This window comes from Callithrix jacchus, chromosome 13 (assembly GCF_049354715.1).
Source record: "Callithrix jacchus isolate 240 chromosome 13, calJac240_pri, whole genome shotgun sequence".
Classification (NCBI taxonomy): Eukaryota; Metazoa; Chordata; class Mammalia; order Primates; family Cebidae; genus Callithrix; species Callithrix jacchus.
The window spans coordinates 44,749,494-44,770,362 of NC_133514.1; the positions used below are offsets into that span (position 1 = coordinate 44,749,494).

At 41.7% G+C, this 20,869-nt stretch overlaps 1 protein-coding gene across 3 annotated transcripts in view; it reads left to right on the top strand.

The window, feature by feature from the left end:
* The window catches only part of HOOK3 (hook microtubule tethering protein 3), a 132,831-nt gene that overhangs the window by 81,351 nt on the left and 30,611 nt on the right, over positions 1–20,869 (top strand). For 2 of the 3 annotated variants that reach the window (XM_035270455.3, XM_078347654.1), the window contains exons 13-15: positions 422–509; positions 8,978–9,047; positions 14,029–14,169. In XM_035270455.3, coding sequence (XP_035126346.1) covers positions 422–509; positions 8,978–9,047; positions 14,029–14,169 — 299 coding nt within the window. The remainder of the gene's footprint in view (positions 1–421; positions 510–8,977; positions 9,048–14,028; positions 14,170–20,869) is intronic. The other variant, XM_078347655.1, reaches the window with a different exon arrangement.

Consider the following 20,869-nt stretch of genomic DNA (forward strand, 5'->3'; position numbering starts at 1 on the left):
TTGTTCAGTGTATTTTGAATCTTTTAAAAATATTTCTACTTTTTGATGATTTTAGGAATATTGTCTTTCTTCTTCAATCTTTTATGTCTAATGAAAAGAATGTTAAGAAATTAGTTACTAATTATTAAAGATGGAGTAGACAGTTTGTTTCTTAAGTTTAACTGTGGATAGCATATTGCCTTGCACATAGTAGATATTCAGTATTGTTAAATGGGAAGACTTGTTTTCATCTTTTCCTCCTTCTGTGATCTTCCAAAGAAGAGAAAAGGTAAAACATGTTCATGTTCACTATTGTTTTTTTTACTGTCTTGATTGAGTTATATACTATTGTTTATCATTCTGTTAGGCAAAGCAGAGAGGCCACTGATGAATAAATTCTTAAAACATGAAGCTAACCCTCCATGTTTTTGTCTCTCTCCAGAGACTGAGAACAGAAAGGGATTCTCTGAAGGAAACCATTGAAGAACTTCGTTGTGTACAGGCTCAAGAAGGGCAGCTCACAACTCAAGGTAAAAATGTTTTGGGAGCACAAACCAGATGACTTTTTTTTTTTTTTTTTTTTGAGACAGAGTCTTGCTGTGTTGCCAGGCTGGAGTGCAGTGCAGTGACACAATCTCAGCTCACTGCAACCTCCGCCTCCCAGGTTGAAGCAATTCTCCTGCCTCAGCCTCCTGAGTAGCTGGGACTGCAGGCACGTGCCACCACGCCCAGCAAAGTTTTTGTATTTTTAGTAGAGTCAGGGTTTCACCATGTTGGCCAGGATGGTCTCAATCTCTTGACCTCATGATCCGCCACCTCAGCTTCCCAAAATGCTGGGATTATAGGTGTGAGCCGCCATGCCCGGTCAGATGGTTTATTTCCAGTGGTATACATAAAAATATTTGGTTCACTTGAGCATGATTGTACCAGTAGATAAAAATGAAACATTGTGCCCACGTGCACTCCTCCTTGAAAAGCTTGGGCCCCAGTGATTGCCTTTTCTTATTGGTCCAAATCATGGTGCAAACCCTCAGTCACTGAGCCAATTTCCAAGTCAGTCATACAGGCTTGTTTGAGATGAACATGCATGAGGCAAAGAGACATCTTAAAAGTGGTTGGTTTGTCTTAGAAAATGGCCAAACCCAGGGAGCCTGTGCAGCTCCTTCCCGTTCTGCAAGGATTGTGTCCCCTTATTTTTGACCTCAAAGCCTTGTGTAAAACAAGCGCCCTAAGAGATCTCCAGGCAGTCCATCTGTTGGTGTGGATGCCGAGTCCCGCTGTAGTGCCTGGCTACTGATTGGCCAAGAAAGGCCTCCTAGGCCCTCATTGGAGGATATGAACGCCCCTCCTTGGCCTGGCTGCATGAAGCGGTGGTTCAGATGAGGACAAGCAGCAGGCTGGGGAGAGGAGCCGTGGGTGGGGCGCATGCGGGAGTGGGAACCTTAGAGGCCAGGCTCTGGAGGTGTTGTGGGGAGGAGAGAGCTGGCATGTTTCTTAACAATGAAAGCACCACCGACCCCTCAGCACTGCTGGGCTGCGACACCTGCCTGACCTGTGTTCCTTTCAGGAGGATTATGTGCTGTTAGGTATTATTTTTTTCCAGCCTTTGACATTACCATATTTCATTTCTCAATCAGCATTGATTTTTAAAAATCCTGGCCTAGTCTCTTGCCATGGACTCATTCATCCCCCAGTTATTGAGTGCCTGCTGTTTGCCAGGCATTGTTAGTAGAGCTGGAGATACAAAAATAAATTAGGCAATTGTGGTACAAGATTACAGGTGCTATAATTGAAATGTGTGCAAGGGCTGGTAGTGACATAAAGGATCTTCCTTGTGGATAGGTTTACTCAGAAAGGCTTACCAAAGACACAGGATGAGTCAAGAATGAATGAGAGGGCTTTAACAGGCCTGAGAGAAAAGTGGACATGACTTCTCCAGCTATCAAATTAGACGCTGCTGCCATGCTAATTCTCCAAACGAGGAACAAAAGTAGTGTAATAGAGGTATTCTAATACTTAAGATATATTTATTTATTTATTATTTTTTTAAATCCAAGTGCCATAAAAGAGGATTTAAGCCTAATTCCAACTTTACTGTAAACTGCTTCTGGCAGACAATTTAAGCTTAGACCCAACAGTGCTATTTGGGTTAGGAGTTGTCAGTGTTTTGTAGAAAAGGGCAAATTTAGGCTGGTGGCGGTGGCTCACGCCTATAATCTCAACACTTGGAGAGGCTAAGGTGGTCAGATGGTTTGAGCTCACAAGTTCAAGTGAAGCCTGGACAACATAGCAAGACACCCCCCCCACAAAAAAATTTAAAAAATTAGCTGGGCATGGTGGCATGTGCCTATGGGCCCAGCTACTCAGGAGGCCAAGGTGGGAGGGTCACTTGAGCCTGGGAGGCAGAGGCTGCAGTGAGCTGAGGTCGCACCACTGCATTCTAGCCTGGGCAACAAAAAAAAAAGAAATGGACCAACCAAGTAATAGGACAATTGCCCGGGCTGTGGTAAGGATGACAAAAACAAAAGCTTAATTGAAATTTGGGTTTTTTAAACCTACTCATGAAGTTTGTGTAAGAATGGTGTTTCTTGAAGCATGGTAAATAGTGTTAGAGTCATCTGGGATGCAGATTCCCAGGTCCACTCATGCCTACAAATTTGGGACTCTGGGACAAGGCTCAGAAAGGTGAATTTTAAAATAGTTCCCCGGATGTTTTTATTGTGTGTGTGCACATCAGTGTTTTAGGCCCTCTGGCATAGGATAATGGAGACAGATGTAAAGTAAAATTCATTTCCTCACTTTGCATGTTGGGAGAACATATTTATAGCTCACCTTTCTGTCATCACCTTTATTATCAGTGTGAGATAGTACAGTCCTCAAAAAATATGAATAAAATAACTCACAGAAAAAATTTCCTTAAACACTCTGTTGCCTGACACTCCTTATATAAGCAGAAAGGGATCTGGGACCTCAGCTTCTAAAATGAGAACTATGCTAAGCATCAAAAATGGAAGACACTTGTGGACCCCCTGTCTAGTGAATACAGCGAACCACAGAAGGACGTGACAGTAGTTTCTTGGCTTGCTTGAGTTCCTTCTTACTTTACCTTGGTTGATCCAAAAAGAAACACAAAGTTGAATCACTTAGGTGGGCTGATGATTCCATATCATTCAAGCTTTCAATCACTTGGAGAAAAAAAAAAAGATGTGTGGAGATACCCCAAAACATATTTAGGTTAACTTTGTTGTATGCTTTATTTGATTAAGACACTTAACCATTAGGCTGGGTGCAGTGGCTCACGCCTGTGATGCCAGCATGGGAGGCCAAGGCAGGCAGCTCACTCGAGGCCAGGAGTTTGAGACCAGCCTGACCAATATGGCGAAACCTCACCTCTACTAAAAATACAAAAATTAGCCAGCCATGGTGGCACATGACTGTAATCCCAGCTATTCAGGAGGCTGAGGCATGAGAATCGCTTGAAACTGGGAGGTGGATGCCATAGTGAGCTGAAATAGCACCAATGCATTGCCGCCTGGGCAACAGAGCAAGACTCTGTCTCGAAAAAAAGAAAAAGCAAACAAAAACTTAACCTTTAAAGAAGGCCCAACAAGATTCACAACTTAAAAAAAAAAAACATAAACATTGAATACCATCATAATAGGCTCTGCTACTAACTAGCTGTGTGGCTTGAGCTAGTAACTAAACTCTCCAAGACTTGGTTTGTTCAGCAAAATGAGAATCATAACTTCTTTCTCCAGAGCCAGGGGAAGAGTTTTAGAGTTTTAGATGCTCTGAGTAATGAGCATTCCCCAATATGTAATTTTAAATGAAAACAGTATTAAATGTAATATAGAAGAAGTTCTGCTTTTTCCTGTGTTGGCTGTAATACTCTGATATTCTTTCTTAAGAAGATATTAGATAACCATTTTCTTTCTTTCCTTTATCTTCCCCCCTTTTTTTTCCTTTGAGATGGAGTCTCGCTCTTGTCACCCAGGCTGGAGTGCAATGACGTCATTTCGGCTCACTGCAACCTCTGCCTCCTGGGTTCAAGCGATTCTCTTGGCATAGCCTCCCAATAGATTAGATTACAGGTACCTACCACTCTGCCTGGCTAATTTTTGTATTTTTAATAGAGATGGGGTTTTGCTGAGTGTGGTGGCTCATGCCTGTAATCTCAGCACTTTGGGAGGCTGAGGCGGGTGGATCACAAGGTCAAGAGATAGAGACCATCCTGGCCAACATGATGACATTTTTAGTCTCTACTAAAAATGCACAAATTAGCTGGGCATAGTTTCGGGTACCTATAATCCTGCTATTGGGGAGGCTGAGACAGGAAAATCGCTTGAACCCAGGAGGTGGAGGTTGCAGTGAGCCAAGATCATGCCACTGTACTCCAGCCTGGGCAACAGAGTAAGACTCCGTCTCAAAATTAAAAAAAAAAAAGAGACGGGGTTTCACCATGTTGGCCAGGCTGATCTTGAACTCCTGACTTCAGGTGATCTGCCTACTTTGGCCTCCTAAAGTGCTTGGGATTACAGGCGTGTGCCACTGCACCTGGCTAGATAACCATTTGCTCTTGAAAAATTAGGGTGACCTAGTTTTGCTGGTGCCCTAAGCCCATATCTAGTGGCAGATAATTTAGTGCTGCACTTAACACAGTTGTTTCAAAGATCAAATAGAATATGGGCCAGGCATGGTGGCTTGTGACTGTAATCCCAGCACTTTGGGAGGCCAAGGAAGGAGGATTTCTTGAGGCCAGGAGCTTGATTTCAGCCTGGCCAACATATTGAGACTCCATCTGTTTCTAAATATATATTCTAAAAATAAAAATAATGGCTGGGTGCGGTGGCTTATGCCGGTAGTCCCAGCTACTTCAAAGGCTCAGATGGGAGGATAACTTGAGCCCAAGAGTTAGAGGCTGCAGTGACCTGTAATCATGTCACTGCACTCCAGTCTGAGCAACAGAGCAAGATCCTGTCTCAAAATAATAAACATTTAAAAAATAAAGAACATGGTATATAATTGCACCTAATACAGTGACTGTCACAGTTGGAATCTGAATCTTTGTATGTCACATAAAAGAAGTTTCATTTATTCACTCAGCACACTTACGTGCCTATTATATGCAGATCACTGTGCTCCCTCTGACAAGGAGCTTTGATGCCAAACTTCATAGCCTGAGATGAGTGGATTGATCCACTCCCTTCTTAACCACTGGAAATGTTCTGCTAATAAGCCTGTTTTCTTCATTTGTTACAAAATGAAAAATTGGTGAAGAGGCAGCAAAATTGGTAAAATTTTTGAACTGTTACCAGATTTTATGCCATATAGGCTATAGTTATGTGACTGATTTTACTTGCCTACTTTAAAAGCATTTTTAAAAAATATCTGCATTTTATTTAAGTCAAAATTATAAACATTTGTTGAATCATCTGTTAGTCTGGAGAGTTTTACTCCGAAAAATTTCTAATGACCTTTTTAAAAGTATATCAAAGTTTTTTTTCCCCCCTGAAACAGAGTCTATCTCTGTTGCCCAGGCTAGAATGCAGTGGCACGATCTCGGCTCACTGCAACCTCAGCCTCCCTTTTAAGTCCTTTATGTTCTTTTCTAAGTTGGTTATTCTAGTTAGCATTTCATCTAACCTTTTTTTCAAGGTTCCTAGTTTCTTTGCATTAGAACATGTTCTTTTAGCTCAGAGAAGTTTGTTATTAGCCACCTTCTGAAGCCTGCTTCTGTGAATTCATCTGACTCATTCACCATCCAGCTTTGTTCACTTGCTGCTGAGGAGTTGTGATCCCTTGGAGGAGGAGAGATGTTCTGGTTTTTGGTGTTTTCATCCTTTTTGTGCTGTTTTTTTTCCATCTTTGTGGACCTGTGGTCTTTGTAGTTGGTGATTTTCAGATGGGGTCTCTGAGTGGACGTCCTTTTTGTTGCTGTTGAAGCTATTTCTTTCTGTTTTTTAGTTTTCCTTCTAACAGGCTTCTCTGCTGCAGGACTGCTGGAGGTTCACTCCAGACCCTGCTTGCCTGAGAATACCCCTGGGGGCTGCTGAACAAACAGTAAGAGTTGCTGCCAGTTTCTGCTTCTGTTATCTTTGTCCCAGAAGGGTATCCACCAGGTGTCAGCCAGACCTCTCCTTTATGAGGTGCCTCTTTGGATCTACAGGGGTTGGGGAGCCGCTTGAGGAGATAGTCTGTCTCTTATCAGGGCTCAAGTGCTGTACTGGGAGCTCTGTTGTTCGTTCAGAGCTGCTGGGCAGGTACGTTTAAGTCTGCTGCAGTGGAACTCATAACTGCCTCTTTTCTCAGGTGCTCTGTCCTGGGAATCTGGGGTGTTATTTATAAGTTTCTGACATGTTGCTCTGCTGCCTCTTTTCAGAGATGCCCTGCCCAGCAAGGAGGTAGTCTAGTTGCAGTCTGCCAGCAGAGGTGTTGCTGAGCTGCGGTGGGCTCTGCCCAAATGCTGTGTAAGCTTCCTTGCAGTTTTGTTTACAGAGGTACAGTTAGAACTGCCTTGGTAGTGGCGGACTGCCTCGGTAATGGTGGGCTGCCTTGATAATGGTGGGCTGCCTCACTAATGGCGGGCTGCGTTGGTAGTGGTGGACTGCCTCAGTGGTGGTGGACGCTCTTCCCCCCACAGAGCGGGACCGTCCTGGGTCCAGCTGCGCTTGCTGCAAAACTTCAAATCCAGAGCATTTCAAATTGCTGGTCTTTGTGGGGGTGGGACCCGCTGAGCCAGATCACCTGGCTCCTTGTTTCAGCCGCCTCTTTTTCATTTGAATGGGCGGCTCTGTCTCCCAGGCATTCCAGGCACCAGTTGAAGCGGCTGCCCAGATTTATGTGAGTTTTTGTGCAGAAACCCGGGGTACTAGCTGAAACGGCTGTGCTGGAAATTCATGGCGCTTTTCGGCCCAGGAATCTCCGGGTCTGTGGTGGTTAAAAACTGTGGGAGAAGCCAGGTGTGGGTGGCTCACGCCTGTAATCCCAGCACTTTCAGAGGCCGAGGTGGGTGGATCACGAGGTCAAGAGATCGAGCTCATCCTGGCCAACATGGTGAAACCCCGTCTCTACTAAAAATACAAAAATTAGCTGGGTATGGTGGCATGCGCCTGTAGTCCCAGCTACTCAGCAGGCTGAGGCAGGAGAATTGCTTGAATCCAGGAGGTGGAGGTTGCAGTGAGCCAAGATCACACCACTGTACTCCAGCCTGGCGACAGAGCAAGACTCCTTATCAAAAACAAACAAACGAAAAAACTGCGGGAAAAGCAGCACTATCTGATCCAGAGTGCTGGAGTAGATGTAAAAGCCCCCGATGGCCTCTGTTGGGTAGGGAGGCGGGTAATCCAGGGATTGTACTTCCTGGGTGAGGCAGCGCCCTACCCTGCCTTGCCCTTTTTGGGCTACACCCACTATGCAAACAGTCCCATTGAGATGCATCTGGTACCTCGTTTGTAAATGCAGTGATAACGGTGATAACTCACCCTCTGTGTTGCTCTCACTAGGAACTGCACTCCAGAGCTGTTCCTATTTGGCCATCTTGGATCTCCCTCTCAGCCTCCCAAGTAGGTGGGATTATAGGCACCCACCGCCACACCCGGCTAATTTTTTGTATTTTTAGTCAAGACCAGGTTTCACCATGCTGGCCAGGCTGGTCTCAAACTCCTGACCTTGTTATCTGCCTGCTTTGGCAAGTGTGAGCCACTGTGCTCAGCCGTATCTCAAACTTTCTGTATCAAGCCAGGAACAGTGGCTCTTGTCTTTAGTTTCAGCTTCTTGGAAAGCCAGGTGGGAGGATCACTGGAGCCCAGGAGTTTGAGGTTACATTGAGCCAAAATTGTGCCACTTCACTCTAGCATGGGTGACAGTGTGAGACCCTATCCCTAAAAAAACAAAACAAAACAAAAACAAAAAACAGCATCAACAAAAAGGACGTCCACTCAGAGACCACATCTGAAAGTCACCATCTACAAAGACCACAGGTCTTGCTCTGAGCTCGAACTCCTAAGCTCAAGCAATCTGCCCACCTAGACCTCCCAAAGTGCTGGGAGATTACAGGCATGAGCCACCACACCCAGCCAAAATAGTGTCTCTTATAAATGACTCAGTTTTAATTATTCTGTTATAAGCAACAGAAAATGGACTAGGACACCCTCTTTGTGTATGTATCCTTTAATATAGCACTTTTGCTCTTAGGAATTAAATTTACCCTAATGAATTAAAGCATTGTTTCTAATAGTGACATTTCAAAACAAGCTGAAAGTTCAGCAATATAGGAATAGTATTCTTATTCAACTGTATACAGTATAGCCATTTAAAAGAATAAGGTATATTTTCTATACACCTGACAGAGAGATATGTATGTTACATCATTACATTTAAAAAGTAAGGCTGGGCGCAGTGGCTTACGCCTGTAATCCCGGCACTTTGGGAGAGTGAGACTGCCAGATCACCTAAAGTCGGGAATTCGAGACTAGCCTGGCCAACATGGTGAAACCTGTCTTATGTAAAAATACAGAAAATTGGTCAGGCTTGGTGGCAGTCTCCTGTAATCCCAGCTACTTGGGAGGCTGAAACAGAAGAATTGCCTGAACCCAGGAGGCAGAGGTTGCAGTGAGTCAAGATTGTGTCATTGCACTCCAGCCTGGGCAACAGAGTGAGACTTGATCTCAAAAAAAAAAGTAGGGGAGGGAGAAATAGGGAATTATTGCTTAATGGTTATAGAATTTGTGATTTGGATAATGAAAAAGTTTTGAAAATATGTAGCAGTGATGGTTACACAACGTTGTGAATATACTGAATGCCACTCTATTGTACATTTAAAAATGGCTAAAATGGTAAAATACTAATACTTAATAATATTTTAAGACCACTGTGACATGATCTTTTACTTGAGAAAATTATTTTTGCTGATAAAATTAATGCTCAAAGTAGGATTTCATATTGAAGTTGTATGACTGTGTTATCAGTTAGCCTTATATTTATGTTTGTATATTTACAGGGTTAATGCCTCTGGGAAGTCAGGAGTCTTCAGACAGTCTAGCTGCAGAGATTGTTACACCTGAAATCAGGTAAGAAGATTGTGGCGTTCACACACTGAACAGTATTCCTGGAGAAAACTTACTTCTATAGTAGGAAGAGGATCATTTCCTTATTCTTTCTCACTGACACTTTAAACATGAATTCAGTGTTAAATTTTTATATTTTCAACATGTTGGGGTTCAGGGGAGCCTTCAGTTCCCCTGAGAGGATGTTTCTCCAGATTCTTGGTCTGTCACTCTGCAAGAATGGGAAAGGAGACCACGGTGCAGTGCACTTACAAAAGTAAATGCCAAACTCAAAAGTATTTGTAGAAAGTGATTTATGTAGGCAGAGACAGAAAAAGGAGAAGAGAGAAAACTTCAAGGAAGAGCGTATGGAAGTGGGACCCCACAGGGGAAATCCAGGAGGGGAAAAGGAGCTCCCACTATGTGGGAGGGGATTCCAGAGAGCTGGAAATCCAGTGTGGGTGAAGGAGCAGGGGAATTTATCCTGGGAGAAATTCCCACCTCCTCCAGTTCCTTTGGCCAATGAAAGGAGTTCCTTTAAACTTCCGCTGGGGTGATTGACTTTTAGTTTCTTCCCACACCCGCAAAATTTAAACATAACCCGTTAAATCTGCCGGATGGGGAGAGATGGGAGGGGGTCTGGCAAGTTCTTGCCCTTAAAACTACGCCCCCTTGTGGACTTGGAAAGAGAACACATTCCTTCAGTGTTAGAAGCTTTCTTCAACTGGGCCTGCAGAAAATTGATTTGCTCACTTCAGTAATGTGTGAAAGACAATCTTTCACACATAACAAAGCCAGCAATTTTATCCTGAGCTTGAGTAAACTCAGCAAACATTAAGCAGTGAAGACACTTGGCCTGTAGACAATGGTTATGTTTAGCTATCAGCATGCAAAATCATTAGTTACTAAGATTTATCTACTAACCACATGGAAAGGTCCGGGAAAGATATAATGCTATAGACAGGAGGAAATGACTTCCCACCTTCACTACTCTTTCCTCAGTAATACCTTGTATTTTTAATCACAGCATTTAAAAAAATCCATTTATTTATTTATTTAGAGGCAAAGTCTTGCTCTGTCACCCAGGCTAGAGTGCAGTGGCATAATCACGGCTCACTACGGCCTTGACCTTCTGGGCTCAAGCAATCCTCCTACCTCAGCCTACTTAGTAGCTGGGATCTTAGGCATGTGCCACTACGCCTGGCTATTTTTTTGTAGAGACTGGATTTTGCCATGTTTCCTAGCCTGGTCTTGAACTCCTTGAGCTGAAATGATCTGCCCACCTTGCCTTCTCAATGTGCTGGGATTACAGGCGTGAGCCACTGCACATAGTCAGTTCCATTTTTATTTTTATTTTTTTGAGACAGAGTCTTGCTCAGTCATCAGGCTGGAGTACAGTGGTATGATCTTGGCTCACTGAAACCTCCAACTCCCCGGTTCAAATGATTCTCCTGCCTCAGCCTCCCAAGTAGCTGGGATTACAGGCACACGCCACCACACCCAGCTATTTTTTGTATTTTTAGTAGAGACGGGTTTTCCCCATGTTGCCTAGGATGGTCTCAATCTCCTAACTTCATAATCTGCCCTCCTCAGCCTCCCAAAGTGCTGGGATTACGTACATGAGCCAGCGTGCCCAGCCAGTTCCATCTATTTTTATGCATAACTAGCTTTATATATAAAAATGAAAAGTAGGCTGGGCCCCATGGCCTGTAATCTCAGGGAGGCCAAGGTGGGCAGATCACCTGAGGTCAGGAGTCGAGATTAGCCTGACCAACATTGAGAAACCCCGTCGCTACTAAAAATACAAAATTAGGTGGGCGTGGTGGCACATGCCTGTACTCAGAAGGTACTTGGGAAACTGAGACAGGAGAATTGCTTGAACCTGTGAGGCGGAGGTTGCAGTAAGCCAAGATTGCACCATTGCACTCCAGCCTGAGTAACAAGTGAAATTCTGTCTAAAAAAAGAGAAGTGGGATAGGCACCAAGTGTCCATTAAAAGGAGAATTATTAATGCTGAATATTGCTTTTTACCTTTTTGTGGCCTATTTGCCCCTTTTTAAATGGACACTGGCCTTGCTTCTTCATAAACTTCTTGGGGGATATTAAATAACAATTGTGTAAGGGTTTCACGCACTGTAAAAGTTGAAATAAGCATTCAAATACTTGTTGAATACATGGAGACAGTTTATAGTTGTTGGTTAGCATTTGTTTAGGAAGGACAAACAGGTTGGGCATGGTGGCTCACACTTGTAATCCTAGCATTCTCGGAGGCCAAGGTAGGTGGATCACCTGAGATCAGGAGTTTGAGACCAGCCTGACCAACATAGCAAAACCCTGCCTCTACTAAAAAATACAAAATTAGCTGGGCATGGTGGTGCATCCCTTTAATCCCAGCTACTCAGGAGGCTGAGGTAGGAGAATCGCTTGAACCCAGGAGGTGGGGATTGCAGTGAGCTAAGATTTTGCCATTGCACTCCAGTCTAGGCAATAAGAGCAAGACTCTGTCTCAAACAAATAATAATAATAATAAGAAGGACAGACGAAAGGAGTGCAAAGCAGCACCAAGTCTGGAAGTATTTTGTGTGCCTTTTTCTTTTCTGACATCTGATATGCTACTTTATAATTGAACCAGTAAGATTTGTTGAATAAATGAACATATGTGTATGAACATTTATAAATAAGTGGTTATGTCCAAAACAATCCACAGTTTTTAAGGAAGCTTATTGGTAATACAGTTGGTTTTTTAAAACTAAGAACAGTGATAGGCCAGACACGGTGGCTCATACCTGCAGTGTCAGCGCTTTGGGAGGCCAAGGCAGGCAAATCACTTGAGGCCAGGAGTTCGAGATCATCCGGACTAACATGGCAAAACTTCATCTCTACTAAAAACAAAAAAATTAGCTGAACGTGGTGGCACATGCTTATAATCCCAGGTACTCAGGAGGCTGAGGCACGAGAATCATTTAAATCTGGGAGGCAGAGGTTGCAATGAGCCAAGCTGGCACCTTGGTACCCCAGCCTGGATGACAGCTAGATTCTGTCTGCAAAAAAAAGAATGATGATAAAGATTCAACAAATACGACTTTTCTGAGTATGACTAGATACAAATTAAAATTGGCTCTATGTCCAGAAGAGAGCTATCAAGGAAAAATTATAAACTGGGGTGAAAATTTTGCAACATATTTTAGACAGTAGGTTAATATTTGATCTGTTTTATTTATGTTAAGGGTGTGGACAAATTGGAAATCTCATAAACTAAGGAAAAAAGATTAAAGTGGTAAGACCTTTCTTTTGAGGAGATTGGCAGGATGTGTCTGTTTAAAAATGCACGTATCTTTTGATCCAGAAATTACTTTTCTGCAAGTTAATCCTAAGGAAATAACTAAGGATATACAGAAAAGTATATTTATAAAGCTAATCTTGGCCGGTCACGGTGGCTCATCCCTGTAATCCTAGCACTTTGGGAGGCCAAAAGCAGGTGAATCACTTGAGGTTAGGAGTTTGAGACCAGCCTGGCCAACATGGTGAAACCCAGTCTCTACTAAAACTACAAAATTAGCCAGGCGTGGTGGCACATGCCTGTAATCCCAACTACTCAGGAGGCTGAGGAAGGAGAATTGCTTGAACCTGGGATGTGGAGGTTGCAGTGAGCCAAGATCTCGCCACTGTACTTCCAACCTGTACTACGGGAGCGAGACTTCATCTCAAAAAAAAAAGGAAAAAAAGGTCTTATTAACTCGTTTAAAGCTCAAAATTGGCAGCAATCTAAATACCCCAAAATTGGGCATTTATTAAATAAGTAACGCTTTTGATGCCATGTCATTTAAAATATTCAAATATATTTAATGATATAAAAAGATTGTGAAATTTTAGGTGTAAATAGCAGGCATCAATGTAAAAAGTACTGTGTGATTCAATTTGTGTGTATATGTGCATAGAATTAGAAGGTCATATTTCAGCAGTAGTCATTTTGCACCATAGTTGTGGAGGGTTTATATTTCCTTTTTTTTCCTTTTTTTTTTTTTACAATGTGTGTGTGTACTTTGTAACTGAAAAAGATAAAGTCCATGTTGTCCGTAACAAAATACATCAAATTCTAAATAGTTAACTTGAATTAGATCACAAATTTGGTTCATCTTTTCAGTAGCAAAACTAAAACTAAGATTTATTGTGTTTAAAAAATAAGAGCAATGTATGTGTGTGTGCATGTTTCTTTCTTGATTTTTCTTTTTCCACAAGAAGCTTTTCCACAGCTTTTCTTAGTATCTGGTATCTGTTCACACTATCTTTATGGGGCCCTCTACAGATGACCCTGTGTAAAGAAAAGAATGAATTATACCTGTGTAAAGAAAAGAATGAATTATATCTTCAACAAGTATGTCTTCATATGAACTAACATTTAATTACATTGTCTCTGCAGAAAATGTGGTAGCAAGTTCTGTATAGATACTGTTTTTAATATCCCTTAATATTAAGCTTTTGGCATATGCAGTGTCCAAAACAATGCAGTCCAATAACTTGATTGTAATGATCTGGCTTGTTTCAAGAATTTAATTTTACATATCTACAGGAATGGGTAGACTGAATGTGTTGAAGTGATTCTTGTTGAATATAATATCTTGCCACCAAATGATTGGTAATTTAAGAGCATAGCATTAGCGATTATGTTCTCTGATAAGAATCACATAAATAAATAAAGGCATTCATAACTTAAATATTTAAATCAGAGATGAAATAGGATTTTGAAATCACATTCATTACAAATCATGATATTTAGAGACTATATTATTTTCATATTATCCATTCTATAAAGAAAATATTTAAAATCTGAATTGTAATGTCTTTGCCAGCTATAATAGCTGAATTTGTTGCAAGTTCTTTGTTTTTCATTTCTGTTCTGGTATTAAATTTGTAAGAGTGCTTAGCTGGATTTGATACTTGCATTGAATGTTAATGCACCAAATGACTGTGTATATAATATTTAGTTTTTATTTTGCTCATTCAGGGAGAAACTTATTCGTCTTCAGCATGAGAATAAGATGTTAAAACTTAACCAAGAAGGTTCAGACAATGAAAAAATAGCCTTATTGCAGAGCCTTCTAGATGATGCAAATCTACGCAAGAATGAACTGGAGACAGAGAATAGGTAGAGTATTATCGGTGGCCGCATCTGGCTACAAGTTTTCCCTATTTGCTTTGATTCTTAACCCCTTAAACAAAGATCTGGCAGGACATGGTGGCTCGTGCCTGTAATCCCAGCACTTTGGGAGGCCAAGGAGGGCAGATTACTTGACCCCAGGAGTTCAAGACCAGCCTGGGCAACATGGTGAATGAAACTCCATCTCTATAAAAAATGTAAAAATGTCTGGGCGTTTATATTTTGTGGTGGCTCATGCCTATAATCCCAGCACTTTGGGAGGCTGGGGTGGGTGGATTACCTGAGGTCAGGAGTTCAGGTGCAGCCTGGCCAACATGGTGAAACCCCATCTCTTCTAAAAAATAAAATTAGCTGAGCATGATGGCACTTGCCTGTCCAGCTACTTGGGAGGCTGAGGCAGGAGAATTGCTTAAATTTGGGAAGTAGAGGTTGCAGTGAGCCAAGATCGTGCCATTGCACTCCAGCCTGGGCGATGAATAAAACTCCATCTAAAGAAAAAAAGCAAAACTCAACCAGGCTTGGTGGTACATGCTTGTGATCGCAGCTACTCACGAGGCTGAGGTAGAAGGATCATTTGAGCCCAGGAGGTGGAGGTTCCGGTGAGCCGAAATCACACCACTGCACTCCAGCTTGGGCAATTAGAGCAAAATTCTGTCTCAAACAACAACAAAGATCTGAGTTGTAGTTTGAAAAATGGTTATGTGCTGTTCTCTTACCCTTTAAGAGAACTCAAATCCATTTCTCCACTTTTGGGCAGCCTTGTCAAAAAACATTGTGCCTTTTTAGAATGGTGTTGTCCTCTTCCCTTCTTCAGGCAAAAGGATACCGGAGCTCTACCATTTACCCTTTCTAATCACTAATTAAAACTAGAGGAATTTTAAAAATCTGATAATTCAGTCTTTCACTAGAATTTCAATTCATAGTCAGTGTTGCAGTAATAGAGTTTACTGTTTCCACAGGCCAGTGTGTTTGAGCTCTGTTGGTGTGGGGAGAGCAGTAGCTCTCTCGTAATTGTATTGACAAAGCATTTTTCTTGTAATATGTTATTTATTATGACCCTAAAAGGAAATGATTAATCTTAGGAACAACCCGCTTATTTTAAGAATTTAGAATCTGCAAAATTAACAAGAAAATCACTTTTCTGCTTGTACGTTTTCAGCAACATGGTGCTATTCACTCATTCAAAGTCAGTTACTTTAAAATCAGTGATTTACTCTGACAAGGGCTATATTTATATTTTGTTGGGACTGTGTTTTTATTCTTTTCCTTTTTGGAAATGTATCTTAGATCCCAAACATTCCGGTTTTTTTTTTCTTTTTTGTTTTGTTTTGCTTTCTTTTTGTTTTACTGCAGTGATACTCTGTCATTTTTGAAGGTTTTGAAATTTTTATTAGTAGCTCCATAGCTCACCTTACATTGCAGATCCTTTGTTTATTTTGAATAATTGATTTGTCCTCTCCCAGATGGAAGTCAATCTTAGGAGTCACAATTGCTATGACAGTTGTACTCATCCTACTCTTCTTTCTGTAGCTTTACACTTTAAAGCTACTGAGATAAACAGTATAAATAGACAAACAGTATAAATTAGTATAAATGCTAGGGTGATTATAAGACCACCATCAAGCTTAACAAGAATGAGAAAATTTTACATCAACTCTTAGGAGTCTAGAGAATGGGTGATTTTTTTTTTTAAAGTACTCAGAAAAAGTGGGAAATGGAGACAGTGGAGCAGGAGGAATTGCAGGAACAGCTAGCAGGTGGACAGTCCCGCTGGTGAAAGTGTCTGATGTTCGCCTCATTCATCCTTTGCCTCTGGGCTGTATTTTAGCCATTGTAGTCAAGGTAAGTTAAAAATTAGGATAGGTCTCTCTCTACCCTAATTTTTTTTTTTAAGTGAAAAATCACCCACAACTTTCTTCATACCGCTTTGCATTGTTTCTCACAGGCTTTATAATTATTGCTCTTTTTACCAGAGACAGGACAGCCAGTTGTCATTATACAATGTCCATGTCTGTGGATGACCAATCACCTCCTAAGTTCCTGTGTGACTTACTGCTGGGTACAACTTAGTGTTGTGATTGTTTATTAAATTACAACACTGATGATAAATAACTTTTAGATTATAGCTACCTGTTACTTATAACAACAACAAATAATAGTTAATATTTACTGAGCACCTGTTTGTCTCAGGTATTGTGCTGGGGCTCCTAAACATCCTTTCTTACTTTATGGAAGTTTTACAGATGAGGAAACTCAGACTCAGACCCTGACTGCCTGACTCCAAAGTGTCCATACCTAATCCATACTCTTTCTTTCCTTTCTTTTCTTTTTCTTTCTTTTCCTTCCTTCCTTTCTTTCTCCTAATCCATACTCTTTCTTTCCTTTCTTTTCTTTTTCTTTCCCTCCCTCCCTCCCTCCCTCCCTCCCTCCCTCCCTCCCTCCCTTCCTTCCTTCCTCTCTCTCTCTTTCTCTCTTTCTTTCTTTCCTTCCTTTCTTTCGACAGTCTCGCTCAGGTGCCAGGCTGGAGTGCAGTGGCATAAGCTTGGCTCACTGCGACCTCTGCCTCCCAGGTTCAAGCAGTGCTCCTGCCTCAGCCTCCCAAGTAGCCGGGGGGACTGTATTTTTTAGTAGAGACGGGGTTTCACCATGTTGGCCAGGATGGTCTTGATCTCTTGACCTCGTGATCTGCCCGCCTCGGCCTCTCAAAGTGCTGGGATTACAGGTGTGAGCCATCTCGCCCAGCCTTCATACTCTCATTCTTGCCAATTTATCTTCTACTATGTTTGCACAATATTTATTCCTTTTCCTGTCTTCCACTCACAGGATGCTTTTTCTCCTAAGTGACTTACTTTAAGTTTGTTCTTATTGAATTTAATGAGTATTTATATTACCTTGACTCTAACTTAATCTCCTACTAGTTTTCAACACTGGGTCCCACTGAGTCTGTTACAGTTTCCTCACTGTCCATGTATATCACCTGTCAGAAGGCAAAGTCTGTCGTAGACCTCTAAAGTCTTTTCTAATTGGTTTTCCCAAGAGTGAGCACTTTTACCAAATCTGTATTACCCACCAGTCCTCAAACACTATTAGAAGAGAGTGGAGGGTTGAGAGGGGAGCCACATCAGTATTCCTCAGAAATTCTGTCAGAGTAGACCTAATCTTGTTTCTCTACCTGTCAGAGTGTTCTGTTATCTCAAGCTCACCTTCCCTGCTGTATCCCACAACTGTATGTATTTAGCAATTAGACTTTGATTAAAATGTTATCTATATCATTCCCTAAAGTGGGAGAAAGAAGGTAGAGGCAATTCACATTGATAAAATACCTGCAATGTGCAGGGACTCTGCTAGACACACTTTGTGTGTATTTTTTTTTTTTTTTTTTTTTTTTTGAGATAGAGTCACCCAGGCTGGAGTACAGTGGCGCGATCTTGGCTCACTGCAATCTCCATCTCCTGCGTTCAAGCGATGGCCCTGCCTCAGCCTCCCAAGGAGCTGGGACTACAGGAGCCTGCCACCACACCTGGCTAATTTTTATATTTTTAGTAGAAATGGGGTTTCATGATATTGGCCAGGCTGGTCTGGAACTCCTGACCTTGTGATCTGCCCACCTCAACCTCCCAAAATGCTAGAACTACAGGCGTGAACCACTGCGCTCGGCCAACACACTTTATATATTATCTCAGTATTTTAAACAACCCATAAGGTAGGCATTATAATCCTTTTATTTTGCAGATGAACTTTTTAATTTATTTTTTATTTTTGTGGGTACATTGTAGGTTTTATGGGTTACAGGAGATAGTTTGATACAGGCATGAAGTGCATAATAATAATATTGGCGTAAATGGGGTATCCATCATCTCAAGGATTTATCATTTATGTTACAAACAAATCCCATTATACTATTTTAGTTATTTTTAAATGTACAATTACATTATTTTTTTTACTATAGTCACTTTGTTGTGCTAGCAAATACTAGATCTTATTAATTCTTTCTATTTCTGTGTACCTATTAACCCTCCCCACCTCTCCCCACTACCCTTCCTAGCCTGTGGTAACCGTCCTTCTACTCTCCAGCTCCATGAGTTCAATTTAAAAAATTTTTAGCTACCACAAATAAGTGAGGGCATGCAAAGTTTGTCTTTCTGTGCCTGGTTTATTTAACTTAATGACCTTAAGTTTCATCCATGTTTTTACAAATGATAGGCTTTTATTCTTTTTTATGGCTAAATAGTGCTCCATTGTCTATATCTACACATACCACATTTTCTGTACCTATTAATTTTTTTTGTTTTTTATTATTTTTTTTTTTGAGACAGGATCACTCTGTCTGGAGTGCAGTGATATGATCACAGCTCACTGTAGCCTCAACCTCCCAGGCTCAACCTATCCTCTCATCTCAGCCTCTGAGTAGCTGGGACTGTAGGCACACACCACCATGCCTGGCTACTTTAATTTTCTGGAGAGACAGGGTCTCCCTATGTTGCCCAGCCTGGTTTCAAACTCCTAGACTCGAGAGATCCTTCCACCTCAGCTTCCCAAAATGCTGGTGTTACAGGCATTAACCACCATGCCCCAGCCTCTTTAGAGAAATATCTGTGTAGGTCTTTTATCTTTTTTTTTTGAGACAGGATCTCACTCCATCACCCAGGCTGGAGTGCAGTGGCACAATCACAGTTCACCACAGCCTCAACATCCGGGCTGAAGTGATCCTCCTGCCTCATCTTCCCAGCAGCTGGGGTTGCAGGCATGTGCCACCATGCCCAGCTAATTAAAAAAAAATTTTTTTTTGTAGAGATGGGGTTTTGTCATGTTGCCCAGGCTGGTCTTGAACTCCTGGGCTCAAGCAATCCACCCACCTCAGCCTCCCAAAGTGCTGGGATTACAGGGATAAGACACCACACCCAGCCTTCCTTTTGCCTATTTTAAAAATAGGATTATTGACTGGGTGTACTGGCTCACACCTGTAATCCCAGCACTTTGGGAGGCCGAGGTGGGTAGATTACCTGAGGTCAGGAGTTCAAGACCAGCCTGGCCATCATGGTGAAACCCCATCTTTAAAAAAATAAAAAATAAATAAAATAAAAATAGAATTATCAGAGTTTTTCCTGTAGGGTTGAAAAAATATATAAGTTTTTCAGCTCCTTATATATTCTGGTTAGTCATCCCTGTCAGATGGGGAATTTGCACATATTTTCTCCCATTCTGTGGGTTATCTCTCACTTTGTTGATTTATTTCCTTTTAACTTGATATGATCCCATTTGTTGCTTTTTGCTTTGGTTCTCTGGGCTTATGGAGTATTACTCAAGAAATTTTTGCCCACACCAATGTCCTGGAACATTTCTCCAGTTTTGTTTTAGTAGTTTCATAGTTTCAGGTCTTAGATTTAAATCTTTGATCCATTTTGATTTGACTTTTTTATATGGCAAGACATAGGGGTCTAGTTTCATTATTTTACATAGCGATATTTAGTTTTCCTAGCACATTTATTGAAGGGACTGCCCTTTCCCCAGAATATGTCCTTGGCACCTTTGTCAAAATGAGTTCATTGTAGATATGTAGATTTATCTCTGAGTTCTCTGTTCTGTTCCACTGGTCTATGTGTCTGTTTTTATGGCAGTGCCATGCTGTTTGGATTACCAGAGTTCTGTAGTATAATTTGAAGTCAGATAGCGTGATTTCCTCCATTTTTTTTTTCTTAGAATAGCTTTGGCTGTTCTGGGTATTTTGTAGTTCCATATAAATTTTAGGATTTTTTTTCTCTTTTTCTGTGAAGAATTTCATTGGTATTTTGATAGGGATTGCATTAATCTGTAGATAGCTTTGGGTAGTATGGACTCTTTTTTTTTTTTTTTTTTTGAGATGAAGTTTCCCTCTGTCACCCAGGCTGGAGTGCACTGATGCAGTCTCAGTTCACTGAAATCTCCACCTCCCAGGTTCAAGAGATTCTTTTGCCTCAGTCTCACTAGTAGCTAGGATTACAGGCGTGTGCCACCACACCCAGTTAATATTTGTATTTTTAGTAGAGACAGTGTTTTACCATGTTGACTAGGTTGGTCTCAAACTCCTGAGCTCAGGTGATCCACCCACCTCAGCCTCCCAAGGTGCTGAGATTACAGATGTGAGCCACCACACCTGGCCAACAATATGCCAAAGTATGGAACTTGGACGTACTGAGTACTTTGTCTTTTTTTATTTTTATTTTTTAGTAGATAACTGGGTCTCACGAAATTGCCCAGGCAGGTCTCAAACTCCTGAACTCAAGCTATCCTCCCATCTCTGCCTCCCTAAGAGCTAGGATTACAGCTGTGAGCCACCACACCTGTCATGAATTTTTTTTTTTTTTTAATTTTTTATTGGATTATAGGTTTTGGGGTACATGAGCAGAGCATGCAAGACAGTTGCGTAGGTACACACATGGCAGTGTGCTTTGCTTTTCTTCTCCCCTTCACCCACATTTGGCATTTCTCCCCAGGCTATCCCTCCCCACCTCCCCCTCCCACTGGCCCTCCCCTTTTCCCCCCAATAGACCCCAGTGTTTAGTACTCCCCTTTCTGTGTCCATGTGTTCTCATTTTTCATCACCCACCTATGAGTGAGAATATGCGGTGTTTCATTTTCTGTTCTTGTGTCAGTTTGCTGAGGATGATGTTCTCCAGATTCATCCATGACCCTACAAATGACACGAACT